The sequence below is a fragment of the Anser brachyrhynchus genome, assembly GCF_964034855.1.
Source record: "Anser brachyrhynchus genome assembly, chromosome: 1".
Lineage (NCBI taxonomy): Eukaryota > Metazoa > Chordata > Aves > Anseriformes > Anatidae > Anser > Anser brachyrhynchus.
The window spans coordinates 15512423-15529488 of record NC_137694.1 but is presented as its reverse complement, the minus strand read 5'-3'; the positions used below and the strand labels follow the sequence as shown (position 1 = coordinate 15529488).

The following is a 17066-nucleotide window of genomic DNA, read 5'->3' as shown; positions in this document are numbered from 1 at the left end:
CAGCTCCCGGTGGGACGGCCCCGCTCCGCTCCCGTCGCCCGCCTTCGCCATCATCGCCGTGCGCCGCCGCCCGGGAGTGACGCGGGGCCGCCGGCACCTGCCAGCATGGAGGAGGAGGAGGCGGCCGGAGCGGCCCCGCTCCCTGCTCCGGCCACGGCCCTGGCCGAGCTGCTGGCGGACGGTGAGCGTGGCCCGGGGCGGGGGCACGGGGATGTGGGGACGGAGGGGGCGGCAGCGCCTCGTTGTGTCCCCGGGACCCGCGCTGCTGCCGCCGCTGTTGCCTCAGGGGTCCGGTTCGGGGATCGGGGGGGAAGAGGAGGGGAAAGTGGGGCTCCTCGGTTCCTGGGGCTCTGCCTGCCGGTGCTGCCCTCATGGGAGAGGAGACCTGTCCCGGTCCCTGTCCCTCTTCCTGCTCCTGCCCCTGTCCCTGCCCCTGTCCCTCTTCCTGCTCCTGTTCCCTGTCCCTGCTTGGCCGGCGCCTTGCCTGTGATCCCCTTTTCCTCCCGGAGAAAGCTCTTGCTAACAGCACCAGTGAGCCTTCCGTGCAAACCAGCGCGCGTCACGCTTCGTTAAAAACCACCCTTGCGGCATCATTTCTTAATTTAGCATTGTAGTAAACTAGCACCATTATCAGGCGCGGTACGGTTTCACGAAGTTGTGTGTTTTGTCGCTTCGATTCTCAGTGGTGGCTGCTGTGTGTTGGTTCTGGGTCCAGCCTCAGCGGCCTCACCCTGGTCGCATTTGCAAAGCTTGAAGGTGTCAGTACCTTTTGGTGCCCTCTGCTCAAGAAAAGGCTGTGGGGATTAAAGGAACGTTTTCTTTTTCACCATTTACATAAAAAAAAAAAAAGAAATCCAAGCATGTTCCTCTTGCTTGTGGTCTCTTCTCAAGTCAGTGTCACGCTTATATTATGCGATGTAGAGAACGCATGCTGTTACATCTGGAGAAGCTGAGGAGAGATCTGTGTGCTGAGAGCTGTATGCTGTAGGTCCACAAGTATTGCTGGTTTGAAGCATGACGATAACGTCTAAATCTCTTTCAGAATGTTATGCTGACTTCTTCAGAGAAGACTTTGATGTGAAAGCTTACACTTCGCAGTCCATCCATCAGGCTGTGATAGCTGAGCAACTAGCAAAACTTGCCCAAGGTATTAGTCAACTGGATAAAGAGCTTCATTTGCAAGTAAGTTTAAAGCATGCTTGTTGCTCTGGGGTGGTTGATGTAAACTGATTAAATGCCAAGTAGTCTTGTGATCTTGTTGCTTCTGAAATTGCCCAGTTAACTGTGCAAGCACTAACTAACTGAAAATACAACTTCCAGCAAAAAGAGTAGTGAGTCTGATACCTAACTCAGTCAAGCCCACTCCTAATGACCCTATGAAGAAGCTGTACGCTGTTTGGTTTTGTTTTGTTTCTGCACTCAGTTTCCATATGCAAGGAGGTTCCACTGTCCTTTGTAAGGATGTTCCCTAATTCTTTCCAATTAATCATGTCAGCTATCAGAAAAACTTTCCTGTTATTTGGGATGGTGACTGTGAGAAGACAATGAATGATTTGTCTTGCACCCTTTCATCCTGTGCTGGAGTGTATCCTAGGCCCTAATCCTCACCTTTATCTGGGCAAACGTAACCTATGCTAACACACCTTCAGAAAGGCTCTTGAGTTTGGATAGTCAAAGACTGTTTGGTAAAATCCACACAGACACCACAAAACTGTTGACCTTTCCATGAGAGTACATGTTAAATTTGTGTGTGGTTTGAAAAACTGCTCCCTCTCATTGGTAAATTCTTTGGGAACTAGTTTTTAAATTTCATAAATAGAAATGAAAATACTAAAAATATCTTATTACTGTGTGATTAGTAAGCTTACATTTACAATTATTATATCTGAGGGTGAGTTGAAACATGATTGATTGCTCTGCTGACTTTAAGATGTCAGCTACGCTGCAGTAACTGACCCTCTTCCCTTTTTGAGTTTACCGTTTTTGTGAATTAAAATGTGTACTGAAAACCCTTTCATCTTTGAGATGTGGCTGCTTTTTCCTGGGTCTCCTTAATGTAGGAAGACTATGATATTTTAATATCCCTCTCATCTCCTTTCATTCTTCTATCGTGATTTCTCTTTTCTCTCTCTTTTTTTGTGAGGTTGTTGCAAGACATGAAGACCTGTTGGCTCAAGCAACTGGAATTGAATCCCTGGAAGGTAGGAACAGTTACCTTACTTGCTATTTATTATGAGTGAGGAAGCATTTTTAACATGTGCACAGGCAACATCATTCACTGTCCACTTTGTTTTTTGTAGCTACAGATCTTACTTCTGAGAAGTAATGTGGCAGTGCCTTTTTTTTTTTTTTTTTTTTATGTCAGCAGATGGAGCTCCAGGGAGAAGATTTGACCGATACTTCCCTGGAATAACTACCTCATAGGAAAAAGTATCTTGATAATCAGTTCTGAGCAACTTTAGCAATCGAGTCTTTTTAACCTTTTAATATATATATTTTTCTAAATAAACCTAATTTTATTGCAGTATCTGTTGCCATAAATACCAAGTTTGTAAATGCTGCATGTGCATGTGTCGCATAGTTTAGAAATCTTAAGTGAAGGGGCTTTAACACGTGATCTTAACTGAACTGAGATTATTTTTTTCCTAGTAGGAAACTAGTAAATTAAATGCATACATTTGTGTTATTCCACTGTTTGGGTTCTGGCTTTTAATATAAACTGCTGACTTGTAAAGGCTTTACTTGAGAACCATGGAATCTGTACAGAAAAATGGTTGCAGAATATGGATCTGCCAGGAGCTCATTAGACCTGTCATTCTGCTCTGCTCTTTGACACTTGTTGGGAACTTTGTATGGTCTTGTTGTGTTTTTTTTTTTTTTCCCAGATAGGTATTGACTTCTGTAACATGCTAATTTACATACACTATGAGATCCAAGCATATTCCCTTCCCTGTCTGTATTCTGTAACTTGCAGAGTAACTTGCCTTTGTCCCATCACCTGCTTTCAGGTTTTAGCATAACCAGAGAGTTTCTGGTTGCTGACTGTTGTAGTACCTCTGAGCAACTGGAAATTGTTGGATACGGTATTCAATTTTTGGCATTTGTGTGTAGATATAAAAATAGAGAAATGCTTATTTAATCTAGCAATTGTAGCCCCCAAATAGTTTTTTAAACAGTTGGAAAATTAAAGCATAGGAAGTCTGGAATCTGTGTTCATCCTCCAAATAAGGTGTTAAGAACCTGTAGTCGACATCTACATCTGTCTAGCGGATCAATATCTTCCAGTCACAATCTTCAGCAATTTGTGCTCAGTGGACCTGAGTGTTCAGAAATCATGTTTGTTTTTGAAGCATTCCTACCTAAAATTGCTCTGAGGAAACAGTGAAGTGTTTCAAAAAGAGCTGTTCAGTTATAAAACAATTCTATAGGTCGGGTGTGGTAACACATTTTTTACAGCTGATAACCAAAAGTAAAAATAAAATCTAATCTGCCTAAAAATTCTTGATTTTTTTCCATTAATATAGGGCTATTCTCCTTAAAAGGCCTCTACTATGTGTGAGGGAAAGAGAAATACGGGAGGGCTCTAATCCTGAGATTTGTAGACACTTGAAACATTAGTAGAAATGACAGTTTTGTGCAAGCTAAGATGGTATTTTAAGTATTGCAAAACCTTTACTCTGCCCAACTTGTCAAGTAAATTGCTGCTGGGGACTTTTTTTTTTTTTCAGGTCTGTTCACTTTGTTAGTTTGTACACTGATAAATACTTTTCTGGTTCTGTTTCTACAGATAGCTCAACAGGTATCTTGAATCCCGCGTTAGCTGAAGATAAGCTAGACAGTATCATCCTATATCTTATACAACAGATGCAGAGGGTAGATTACCTTTTTACCCATCCTAATAATGCCTTCTGGCAGGATTGGCTACAAAGCATACGCCAGACACGTAGCAATGTCACTTTACTGGCCCTCCCTTGTTCTAATGTAGAGTGCAGAATTCATCCTATTATATCTTCATCTTTTGGTGTGTGAGAATTGCATGCCTGTCCTTCCATCTATAGATGTCAGAAGACCCCCAAAGCTTACAATAAGCCAAGTTAATAGTTTTGGAATACAGGGAATATGGGAGTAGGCATATTTATACAATACAAACGAAATATGGTCCCAGTACAGAACAAGCTGAATAAAACACTATTAGCAGTAATTCTGTTTATCTTTTGTCTTTCTGTATTGTAGTTCTGTCCGATTTGATGAAGACAAGCTTGTAAACAGGGCTTTACAAAAACATGGAATGTTTGAGAGTGCTAGCAATAACTGAAACCGAAATAATTTCGTAGGTCTGGGTTTGCATAACTTAATTAAATTCTCAGCAGGCTGATTCCACATTGCAAAAATGACTGCTACCCTTGACTGCTTTGTTTGCAATTTAGGAAGAAAAGAAAACCGTGCTTGTGGGTTTTCTTCGTGTTGCTTTTCCAAATTCATCTGGAACAAACACGATTAGGGTAGTTTGCTCTGTTTGTAATCTAAATTAGATGATCTCACAATGACATCGGTACCTTACTTTTTGCTAAAGATGCTTATGCACAGGAAGAAAATCTTGAAATGGAATTGCTTATCTTTTCAGTTTTCCCTGTCTGTTGGTTTCTCTGAACTGTCTAGTTCCTTTGTTAAACAAGTTGTGGCATTTTTTTATATCATGTTCAGCTGTTTATATCGGGTTATATGCGTTTGAACAGCATCTTGATCATCATTCTCTTAGAAAGCAACATCCTCTAAATATTATTTGAAACTTAACATATGATGAATTTGAGAGCAATATGTCTTCTGTAGGTTTTTGTTCTGTACCAGTAAATTTTTCCGTAACATTCAGTAATTCACTGATTACCTGCTCAGTTTATTTCCAAATATCATGTGTCTCATTCATTTAAATCTCTTTGAATGTTTTATTGTAAAGTGTGAAACGGCTTTTTTTTTTTTAATGTGGAAGTAGTCTGCAGGAGATGTAATTTGAGGATTAGTTCTTTCTATAATTGATGGGTGATGTGTAAAACATCTGCTTTATTTTGCAGGTGTCCTCCAAATGATGCAGACTAGAATTGGTGCCCTACAAAGTACTGTTGATAGGTATGCCATTCATGATGTGATTAGAAAGCCTAAATTCTTAATTGTTCCATCATGTACTTATTAATACTTCCACAAATAAACTTCTCTTCTAATTTTTAGAATTAGAGCCAAAATCATTGATCCCTACAACAAAATAGTATCACGCACTGCTCAGCTAGCAAAGCTTCAGGTAAGTTGTATTAAAAATACATTTTAAAAAGTCTTTTTAATATGCTTTGTTTCACAGTCCTCTAGTCCTCCCATGTGAATTGTCAGATATGGGTGGGATTTCCAGCAGTAAACTGCAGTTTGCTCTCAGTATTTCTGAGTAAAAGCATTTGCGTGTCTCCTCATGAACTACTGAGAACTGCTTCACATTACAAAGCAGGAAACTGACCTTTGCATTAGCTGTGTTAGTTTCTGGAGAGATGGTGGGTAAGAATGAAAAGCTATCAGAGCACAGGTTAATTAAATTATCATTACTGTCTGGGTATATTTGATACTGTTATGATATCAGTGTATTGGAGATACTTTTCTCATTTACATTAGTGCAGGCTTAACTGTAGTTTAGTAAAGAGTTCTTTAGTAAATAGTTCTTTCAAGATGGCATAGGTGCAATTTACAGAGCCAGCTGGGGCTTCAGTGTTTCATAAGGCCAGGTATGTAGCTGTTCCTATCTTTTAAATATAAGTGGAGTCTACAGAGAGTATAGTTCTGTGTTAAAGGAGAGCAGTGTGAGAAAGTTTTTCACAGTGTTGGTGAGGTAAGTGTCAAACACTTCTATTTCTAATTTTATTATAGTTGAAAACTATTCCATAGATCTTCAGGAGTCAACATAGCTGCATTATTCAGTTTATGGTTTGAAAAGAAACACAACCCCAAATCTGTAAATGTTAAATGAGTTACTGTTTGGACTGTTTCTCTTCACAAATTTACCTTGAGTTTGCAGAGGTAGGAATTTATCTTTTAGTAGCAGAAATGTGAGCTGTGGATATATGCTCAAGTAGATTGCCATTGACTGCTGCTGTACACTAGAGGAGGTGAGACTGCAAACAGTTGCACGCAGCCTCTAGTCTGGGGGCTGGTGGAGCAAGTGCAGTAGTCTCTTGGATGAAGTTCTGATATGTTCTACATCATTTTCAGTAGCAGTGAAGTTCAGCAGGAAGCTCTTACCAGTCTGTTCAGCCAGTTTGTTCAGCTGCTTCTCCTGTTCTTCCCAACTCCAGCTGTCACTGTTTTTGCCAATGGGCAAAGTTTCCATGACTTCCGTGTGCCAGGTTAGGTGCAGATTTTCTTTTTTGTTCTCTGGTGTACGTTGCAGCTGTGGAAAGTGTTGCAGAAATTTGAGGCTAAAGATCAAGATAGTTTCTTCCTTGACTTTACACAAAGTCAAACTGTGGAAGGCCCTGAACGTAGGCAATATTTGTTGGGTTTGCTTTGCTTCCTCTTTGCTATAGCAGGGGTATGACCTTACAGAGGTTACATGGATTTTTCTGTGGTGTGAAAGCATCGTGCACCGAGGGGCTGGGGTCAGCATTACTCAGCCTGTGCCAGGGCATTTGTAATACCTGGCTTTTCTGGGCTGTGAGTCCTCTTGTTCTAAATGCCAGACCAAAAAAAAAAAAAAAAGGTGCAGGGTGAAGGCAGCCCTGCTAGGCTCTATCCTTGTGTCCATAGCTGCCTACTTATCTCAGCGCACAAAGAAAGGATGACTCCAGCTTGTCTACCAGTGAGAGTCCTTGGCGTGAGAGCTGCTGTCCCCTTGTGTTGTCGGATACGTAAAGAGTGCATTATGTTGCTGTTGTGTCCTTTTTACCTGGTTGCCTTATTTGTTTAGGAAGGAAGGGCATCAGCACAGCAAACAACTCACTTCCTGGCTGTGGCACAGCTTATGAATGAGACACTTGTGGCATGGACGCTTTCAAACGTGCTAATTTTATCATTTGATATACAGTTAGTAGAATAAGTAAAAAAAAAAAAAAAGTAGGTGACTGATAAAAGAGGATGCTTTCTGTCAAAATCTGTAGGGTTGGCAGTTATCCTTTGCTGCTTTGCGGAGCTGTGTGGTGTTTAAGGGCCTCCTGTATTCGTGGTTGTATTGCTTTAGTGCTTCTCCTTTGATTGCTATGGGACTGCTCACAAACTGAAGGAGTATTCGGCTTGCATAAAGCTAGATTTTGCTATCCTTAATTGTTTTTAATATAGTCTGGCTTTTTCATAAACATTCTCACTGCAAATTCATTGTCAAACTTCAAATCCAGTCCTGAATTCTAAATCTCTACTGTATGCTTGTATTATTTCTTGCTCTGCTCTTACAGCTTCATGGCATCCCAGGGGAGTAGTAGACTCACAAAGCTTACTTCCTACTTTAAATCATACTATCCTCTTCTGAGCACATTCATAGTCTTTCCATGGCATATCACAAGCTAAATGGGATTAGTTAACAGCTGAAATATGTAGAGTTTGTCCTTCAGAGAGTTATTTTCTGTGGAGTTCTGTTTCTACATATTTTCTTAATTTTGGATATATTAGAGTTTAAAAATCCCTGTAATATCAAAAATTTTGAAAGCTTTTTTATTTAAAAAACATATGTCTATAGCTTAAAATTATTCTCTCTTTAATGTGTTTTCCAGTAGCAGAGTTTTTCCTGGTATTACAGAACCTGAATTGTCAATGTTGTCTTAAGATAGTGGACTGTCCCATCTTTCTTCAGGCTTGTGTTACATATACAAGCACAAATGTATCTCATATATATTATGTTGTATATACAAGCATATATATACATCACATATACATATGCAATTCACTTGCATTGTGATCTGGCAGCTATATGCAATTGCATATATGAGCTATGTGCTGGCAGAATTTCAAGTGGTCTTGTCTTTGTAATTAAGTCTTCCTTCAATAATTTCATAAAACTAAGTTAAGATTAAAAGTAAGAGGCTTTTTGTTTGTTTGAATTGTAGCAATAGTGTTGATACGTTGGTTTAAAATTCAGCAGATAACTGGCATGCAATCTCCAGAAAAATTGTGTTTGATTTTTAATTTTATTAAAAACACTGGGCCTAACTCAGGCCACTGGCTTTGTTCCAAATTACTTCCTGCTTGAACAATGGAATTTATTCCTTCTTGGATGGAAGCATCTCCTTTAGAAAAGCATACTATTTTGACTCCAGAAGTGACCGTTTCTTGAATTAATTCAGACTTCTGTTGTGCCAGTGGTCAGGCTTGATAATCTAGCATCCCTGAATAACTCTGCTACTAGATGCGTTTTTTATTTCCATTACACAGTCCTCATATATTGCATTCTTTTATAGTGACTGAGAGTTTTATTAAGTTTCACAAGTCATGTAAGTGGAAATACTTACTTAAAACATAATGTTTGTCAAGGGCACAATGCAGTAGTGATGGCTGTAAAGTTAAGAGCGCATCTTCAGGGTCTTTGGAATTTTCTCTCCCTCCTAATTCACAGGGTTAGAAGTTGTATCTAAATGTAGCTTTTCCTATCTCTTATTCAGCTCAATAGTCCTTTCAAAAGTTTGTTTCTTGGTATGGGAGATAACGAACAACAATCAAATGAAAGAGAAATATTCTTTGGCATGTAAAGTACAAGATGGTCAGAAGATAACTGAAGTTGAATTCCTAGGGAAAAACGTTAGTCAGAGGTACACAATTGGATTAGGAAATAATTAAATCTGAAGGCAAAGTAGTAATACTATGCCCTCTTATTTGATGAAGCACAGTGCACGATATCAAAAGCTATTTTTGATCCGTCTTGCAGAAATTTAGTTCACAGATATGAAAGTGATATGTGGATCAAGATTTTTCTAATTAAAGAAATGGATTAATAAAAACTGATATGTTAATCTCTCAAAAGCAGGATAAGCCCCACTTGGTTCTCACTAATGATAATAGAAATCATGTGCTTAAGTCATCTCAGAACGCCTAGGAAACTTGCACTTAATGCTATGTGATACAGAGCCGAAAGCAATAAGAGTAAGCGTGCTTTTGGTGATTTGTCTCTGTGGGGCTTTTGTAATTTTTCCTTCCTTTGTTGTGCCTAGATGTTGAATAAAATGTTAATATATGTATTTCCATTGTTTTATGCTGGCGTACAGTAGGGATTGGCAAGTTGTGCAGTCCGCTGAATATTGGTTGAAGGGACTTATTTTTATATACGAAAATATGCATGCTTAACATTAGTTTTCAAGACATTAACTTGAGTCTAAAAAAAGGGTTCAAAATCTGTCAGGTACTAAATATTTTTTAAAGTAATTTTAATTTCATTTTGGTATCCATCAGATAAACATTTCAGGAGGCTTTATAATCAGTACAAGGGAAAACAGCTCCGAACAGCTGTGTCTTACTCATTCCAAACTTCTTACTTACCTCTCTTGTTACTCTGATTGCAGATGCTGGAGACAAGTTTCAAAGTAATGCCAGTGACTGTACTGAAATCCATATACTTTTCTGCCTTCTCCTAAATCACATTTCTGAATTGTAATTTCGATGCTAGCCACTCCAGAATATTGCTTCTCCTGTAGCACGTACCTTCTAACCTGACTGGCTCAGTCCAGTCCTAGGTGAACTCTGTTATTTATCTCTGCTCGTTCTATGGTCTATCTCTTTACTGGCCTCTAAAAACTTTCATGCATCTTTAGGACTCCTCTTATGTCATCAGAACCCTCTTCCATTGTAAGACTTAAAAAATTCATCATGCACTTGATGTAACTCTTTTTGTCTCTGTTATTTACTGCGTAGAATGAGAAAACCTGTTTGAAAACATCGGTTGAGTGAAAAATGGTGAAACTGTTATGTTTGACTCAGATGTCAGCAATATCTTTGTTCTGAATTGGTGCTAAAGAAAACATGATGGAAATATTTTTCCTGAAAATTTGCATAGGCATCCATCTTAATTTTAAGCTAAGAGTGCCATGTATTTTCGTAAACCTGTGAAATAATATGAACTAAGAGTTGACTGCATGTAGATGACTGGCCTTAGGTTTGATGAAAATGAATCTTTACATACCTTCTTACCGTAAGAGCCAATATTTATAACAACATTTTTAAGCCTTTAAGTTTTATTGTCCTCAGTAGTAAATGGTGCTATTTTGCTTATTTTGGATCAATATTTAATTGGCAAACCCAACTTCTTAATTTTACTCATGTTTAGAGAGGGGAAAACTATTTAGCAGGGGTGCAATACATAAAAAAAAAAGTTCATTTCTGGATAGAAATAGAATATATCTCTGTCATGGGGTCCTAAATTTCCTTCTTTTTTTTTTTTTTTTTTGGCTAGTAACAACAGCATAATCTCAGTAGCCCAGTAAATATAATTTCCAGCTGTTGAAAGTATCTGTCATTGCATTAAATTGTGAAAAAAAAAATCCTTTTCAATACTCCAAAGTTCTTTGTTTTTATTCACATTCGTATTTCCTTTTTGGTTAAAATATTTCCATATTTGAGGCCCAAGATTATGTGATCGTAATGAGCTGATAATATCCTCTAACGCTAGGATTTCTCTGCAGGCTGCCTGCGACTTGCTGCGGAGGATAATACGTATCTTGCATCTCAGTAAGAGACTTCAAGGACAACTGCAAGGAGGAAGCAGGGAGATAACAAAAGCTGCCCAGAGTCTCAATGAACTTGGTGAGTCCTTCTTAGTTACTTTTAGAGGCATTTTTAGATTGCATTCATATGACTTATGATAGTGTTTGATTTAACAAGCAAAGAACCCCCTAAAACTTTTTACTGTGGTTCTCTCTGTTTCCTGACTTGAATTGAGAAATGGCGTGGACAGAACTCTGTTCTGAATTTGTTACCTTCATTCAGTATCTTCAATTTTTTCATATGACTTCTCTAGATAAAGGTATTTAATATCATGAAAATTTTGTGGTAACTTAAGTTTTTTGGGGGGCAACAATTCTTACAGATAATTAATTTCTGTCTGGTTTGTTTTGTTATGGGAAACCCTTGTTTCCCCTAGCAGAACGGGTCTCCCCAGGCGTCCAGAATTCACTCACAGTCAACTTTTTATTAAAACGGCGAGAATTTAGTAGTACCCGTATATCACCTTGAGCTGGGTGCCTCCAAGGAGGGGCCCTGCTCAAAACTTTCTCCGGGTTCTTATACCCATACAATCTTCATTTTGTCCACTATAGTCCAAACAGTCCTTCACACATACACGTTATGTTCCTTCAGAATGGTGGTTTTTTGTTGCAGGGCAGCGTGGCTTCTGTTGTCTCCCAGGACAGGATGTTTCCTGTTACCTCCCCAGGCGGGGTGGCTTCTGTTCAGGGCAGGCGCTGATCTGGCGCCATCTTTGGTCAGCACATCCCCCCCTTCCCCATCGTCGCACCCAGGCCTTCCCGGTGCCGCTCATTATTCCTTACGTACCAGCGTCCTTTTTCCCTTTCAGTTTGTATAAAATACCTTCGGAGGCGACAGATTATATATTTAGCTTTAGGAAGACATTGCAGTACAGTAAAGCATAATTTGAATGACAGCTTGTGCCTTAAAAGAAATTTATTGGCCCTTTGACCTTTATGAAAACCATATGTGATGTGATACACAGATACCTAGGCTAATTCAGATACTGGAAGCATTCTGCTGCGGTAGTGACTAATTTACCCTGGATTTTACTGGCTTGTAGAAAGAGTGATACAATACTTCTCGTGACACTCATGTTACATTGCTAGACTGTTTTTCGTTCTTCAGCTAGCTTGGGTACTTCCACACGGTGCTGCAGGAAGCAGCGAAGAACATCCCATTAGTCTTGGAGATCAGTCATCACTGTTGTATATGGTATCTTGCCAGTTGTTTCTCCTTTGGTTTAATTTGGTATTCTAATTTCAGCTTCCAAAAATAGGTTGTGGGAGGGCTGAACTATCAAACATTCAGAATCATCCTGAGGTTTATTGTGCATATTTGTCACTACTGCTTCTCTTATACTGTGTAATCAAAAAATTATTAGACAATGATTTAGTCTTATAATTAGCAGATGCTATGTTGCAAATGGAAAGTTTAAATATTTATTTAGTTTATCAGTTTGGCTGAAGCACTAGAGCATCAATTGTAGTGTTCTAAGCTAGTATATATTTTTTTCTACTGCATCTTGTTTTTGGTCTCTCCTCTCATCATGAGGATATATAAGTAATGCTGTCTTTTAACTGCCTGAATTACTGCCTTAATTTTGGGATTAATCTGAATGCTAGTTTCTATTCAATTAATTAGTACAATTTAATGGTAATATAGGAGATGTTTACGCTATCTTGTGTAGTTTTTAGGATTTCTTTAAGAGAAAGAATATGCCTTTTATTACTCTCCTTCCTCTTTCTTCTACCATTTAAAAGGAGAACTTCCACTTTCTTTTGTTAAAGTGCCACAGTTTTTTTGAGTTTCTTGTTTTCAAATACTTGGTCTTTTCCTGAAGCTTGTGAAAGTCTGAGTAATTATTATTGTTAAAGGGAAATGTGTTCCCTTAGGAAGCACTCTTGATTTTCATCCTACAATACATGGGAGAAGCCAAAGCTTGTGGCCCTTAATTTAATTCTGGACAGTTTATAGCCAGGTAAAATCCCTTGTCTATTTCTCCCTTCTTCTCTTTTCCTGATCTCTCTTCCTTTCTCCTCTCTTACTTCTCTATCTGCATCCCTCCCTCACCTTTTAGCTCTCTGCTCTTTGTTATTCTCTGCTGCCTACCTTGGCTGTTCTGAATTTTTCCTGCCTCCCAGATGGCCATGAAGGCCAGTGCCTGGGTGCATGGGAACACCACGGTGCAGAGAGGCCAGAGCAGGGTCTGTCCTGTTTGGTGGTGGTTTACTAGGAGTGGGGTGACTCTGCTCACAGGGGAGGAAAATGCACAGTGGCTGGGGCCAGCGCTGTTCAGGGCGTGTTGTAGGGAAATGTGATGTAGTGCCCTGTGGCATTGGGAGGGTGAGAAGCATGGAGAACAGACACTGGTTATTTGGTGGTGGGATGCGAAATCTTTGGGAGGGTTTAGGAAATACTGCAACATCTGATGGTAGTAAGTAGGTGGTAGAGATGGGCAGTGTGAAAGCCTGGTGTTGGTTAGGGAGCTCTGCATCATGAAGGCTTGCTTTTGAAACAGGGATCACAGCCAATATTAATAATAATCTGTGTTTTCAGCCAGATGTTTCTGAATATCCCTTTTGGCGGCTATTCAGGGAAAAATTCTTCCCATTGTTTGTTACCTTTCTGTCGTGCTTCTAGTGCAATATAATTTCTGCTTTGTGAAATCAGCAGCAGCATGATTTTACTATGAAAGTTCTGCATTTTTTATAGTGTAATATAACGTGCTTATAGGTTATTCTTGGTGGGGTCTTGGGATACTGGACATTTATTTTTACATACTGATACACTCTGTGTATATGTATGGTGTGCAGGAAACCTTTGTGTGTGTCCATTTAGGTATATGCATACAAGAAACACTAGCTTTTACTGAGAAGGGTTTTTTCTTCCTGGGTACTTTGTTAAGTTGCTAGTAGCCTGCAGAACTGCAGAACAGCAGATGATGTTAGGAACTTGACTCTGAAAACATCTGGTAATATTTTCACTGAGATCTCTACTTAAAGCTGAAGTAGACTTAAAATTCCTCTGTGTTAGACTTTTGCATTGTTTGAAATTAACTTTCCACTTAACACAGTAAGAAGAAAAAATGAATTCAGTATGTAATTTTTGGAGATTAAATGGTGTGTGTGTGTGTGTATATATAAATATATATATTTATATATAAACCTTCTTCTGCAGTTCATCCACCTCCTAACACTTCTTTGGGTCCCCTATCAAAGTAGAAGCAGAGCTGTGATAGTTCATTAAATGAGCTACAGAGCTGTGATAGTTCATTAAATGAGATATTAGCTGGTTCTCTGGTTTATTCTTCATATTATAGAATCTGTTGCAGCATATGGGTAGGTAAAGCGCGTGACACATTCAGGTGTCACGCAGTGGGTAATACAGTGGATTACATGCCCTGACTACTCTTGTTTGTGATGCTTTTATACAGATGTTTTATAAAGTGAAAAAGAAATGTTCCTAATCAAGCTTAAACAATAGAATGTGAAAAAGAAAATGGTATGCTATAGACAGTTCTCTTTTACAGAAGAAATTCTATAGGTATTGAAAAATCTGCTGTCTTCTACGTGCATATGCAGAAATTACTGTCTCTAGTTGTCGCTAACTGATCAGTTGAAGATGAAAAAATTAGCAGTTGCACTGTGAATAGCTGGACAAGTTGTTAATTCCATTTATCATTTACAGAGCTGGCTATGGACAATAAAGGATTTATATCTTTTGTTTGTTCAATAACTATAACTTGATGTCATCGTTATTCATACAAATGCTTAGAGTTCTAATTATAATAAACCCCTAGTCTCTGTGTATGGCTGCATTATAATTTATTTTACAGCAAGTGAATTTATTTGCTTGAATGACCTTGTGAGCATGTAAAACTTGGAGACATGCTTTCGCAGCGACCATAATTTTGCTCTTTGGTAAACTCAGAGTTAGTCTGTGACTAAGCTGTGCAGCCATAAAATGAAGGGGAGGGGATATTGAAATATTTAATTAGATGTCTTCAATATAGAAGTTGCTCTGGGAAATACTGTCTTCCAAGTATTTTAGGAGGGGAGAAGATGGGGGAACGTAGGACTGTGACCTCGATTTAAAGGTACATAATTGTACAAAGAAGGCAAAATATTGACAGATATGAAGGTCTAGCTAAAATGGAGAAAGTCCTAGATAAGTATCATGATCTTTCTAAGAGGCTAGCAAAGCTTGCAGAAGGCAGTTATTTAGTCTCAATAACAACAGAAGACTTGAGAGAAATAAAGAGAAATAGAGCTCACTCTTGTAAAGAAGTGTAGGCTGGATAGAGAAAACTGAAATTATGATATACATGTTTTTGGGTGAAATAGTTTGAAGGAAGTCATTTGGCTATGTCTGGAAAGCTTTTGTTTTTGTAGCTGGCATAAGGTAGGTAGTGGTAACTCTGTCTTTTGAAGTGCATCCTGGAACTAGTGACATCCACAGAAACGTGATTGTGATTTTGGGCCTGAACCATTCTCCTATGAAGAATAGAAAAAAGTACCTTTCCAAGGTAAACAAGATGTGTCATGGTATCATTTAAACAGGGAAAAGCCTGGGTACAGCTGGTAAGTCTGTTAGAATCAAAATTAAAGGAAATGGGAGGAGGAAAATGACCTCTTCTGGTGCCTTGACGGGTGTTGCATTGGTAGAACCTTGTCTTATCAAGTATGGAAGTTTCTATGTTTGTGTGGTTTTCTAGTATTCCTGCTACATGCAGTAACCTGGAGTTTCCACTGAAAGGGAGCACCACTGTAGATTGTGAAGCTATCTATAGTCTTACGGCTCTTGACACCCAGTTTGTATCATACAGCAACACAAAGTAATGCTTGGTTGAGGGAAAAATGAAATTTCTCTGTGAAAATTAAGTTTCTTTTTAGATTTTGTTCTTGTAGAACTTCGTGACGTAGAACTTCGTTGTATAATGGCACACAGTCACTATTTTCCCTACTTTTGAAAATGCCAATGTCATTAAACAGAGAAAAAGCTTTCCAAATATTTTAAACGTAAGTCTACTTTTTTCTTCTGTGTAGCTGTTAAAACATGGACCTATTCCATAGAAAGGAGAGTGTGTACATACATATTCCTTTGTGCACATATATATCTGTGTATGTAGATATTTTAAATATAAATAATATGTATGTTCATTCTAATGTATCCCAACTGCTTTTCAGAGTAATCTCATTATTCTTAGTGGTTATCTTGGATAATTCCCAGGAGAGAGAGATGAGAATCCAGAAGACTGGAATGTTTGCCTTTTTGAAAATACAACTCACTGGCTCCTATTTTACGTAGACAACTCTAACTTAAGTTCTTTAAGCAAAGGAACTCCAGAACAAATAAACTGTAGGAATCTAGAATATAAAAATGCTGTTAAATACTAAACCACGTGAATCTTGTTTAAATGACTTCATTTTCTTCCTTGGCAGCATAGCACATCTTCAGACTAGAGAAATCAATGACTGCCCAGTAGTTTGATTTAAATGGGGCTCTCGACACTGTGTCATATTAGCAAGCTCAGCAATATAATGCAGATGAAAATGTTGTACAGTAGAAGCAAAGTTTTGAGAAAACTGTGCCCGAAAAGTCATCATCAGTTGTTCACTGTTGCACAAGTGAACATACATCAAGTGGGGTTTTGTTGAAATGTGTTCTAGTGTTTTCATTAATGAGTTGAGTGATGTAATATGGTATATATCCTTATTAAATTTACAAGTACTAATCAAGCAGAAAAGAATGGAAAGTATGCTGGGAAACAGGATTAGAATGAAGAATATTCTTAGCAAATTGGAGGTATGTCTTAGTTGAATTGCTTTCATTTCTCTTCCAGACAAGTGCGAAGTCCTAGCAATAAATACTTGTAATTAACAGCAGAAATACAAGAAATGACTGTGTAGGTAGTAGTTCTACAGGGAGACCTGTGCTTAGATGAAGGCTTGATAGTTCTTCACAAATTGAGCGCAAGCCAGTTGTTCATTTGTTTTGTAACAACGTGACATTGCTGGTAATGAAAATCATACTGATCTTTGTAAGGGAGGGTGTTTTGTGCAAGGCACTTGAAACCTTCTTTTGTTCGTGCTTCAGCTGGAGTATCAAGCCTCTTTTAAGGCACCTCATTCAAGGAAGGCGTAGGTTAATTGGAGAAAATCCTAAGTACAGCAATAACGATGGCTGAAGGTCTTGAGGATGGGCAGCGGGTGGAGGAACTGAAAGTGTGTGGCTCTTTGGTTTGGAGAAGAGGGGTTTGAGAGGCGCAGTAACATTCTTCAGATAAACCAAAGTTTTCTAGATGGGAAGGGAGTAAATAGCTCTCCACATCCCCTGTGATCAAAACAGTAAGTAATGGGCCTAAAATGAAA

At 38.8% G+C, this 17066-nt stretch overlaps 1 protein-coding gene across 1 annotated transcript in view; it reads left to right on the top strand.

Annotated features, from left to right (window-relative positions):
* The first annotated feature begins 47 nt into the window (after positions 1-47).
* Positions 48-17066, top strand: part of COG5 (component of oligomeric golgi complex 5) — a 186631-nt gene continuing 169612 nt past the window's right edge. Inside the window, exons 1-6 of the mRNA XM_080582393.1 lie at positions 48-181; positions 1043-1182; positions 2144-2201; positions 5070-5124; positions 5224-5293; positions 10632-10752. Coding sequence (XP_080438519.1) covers positions 106-181; positions 1043-1182; positions 2144-2201; positions 5070-5124; positions 5224-5293; positions 10632-10752 — 520 coding nt within the window. The 5' untranslated portion in view covers positions 48-105. The remainder of the gene's footprint in view (positions 182-1042; positions 1183-2143; positions 2202-5069; positions 5125-5223; positions 5294-10631; positions 10753-17066) is intronic.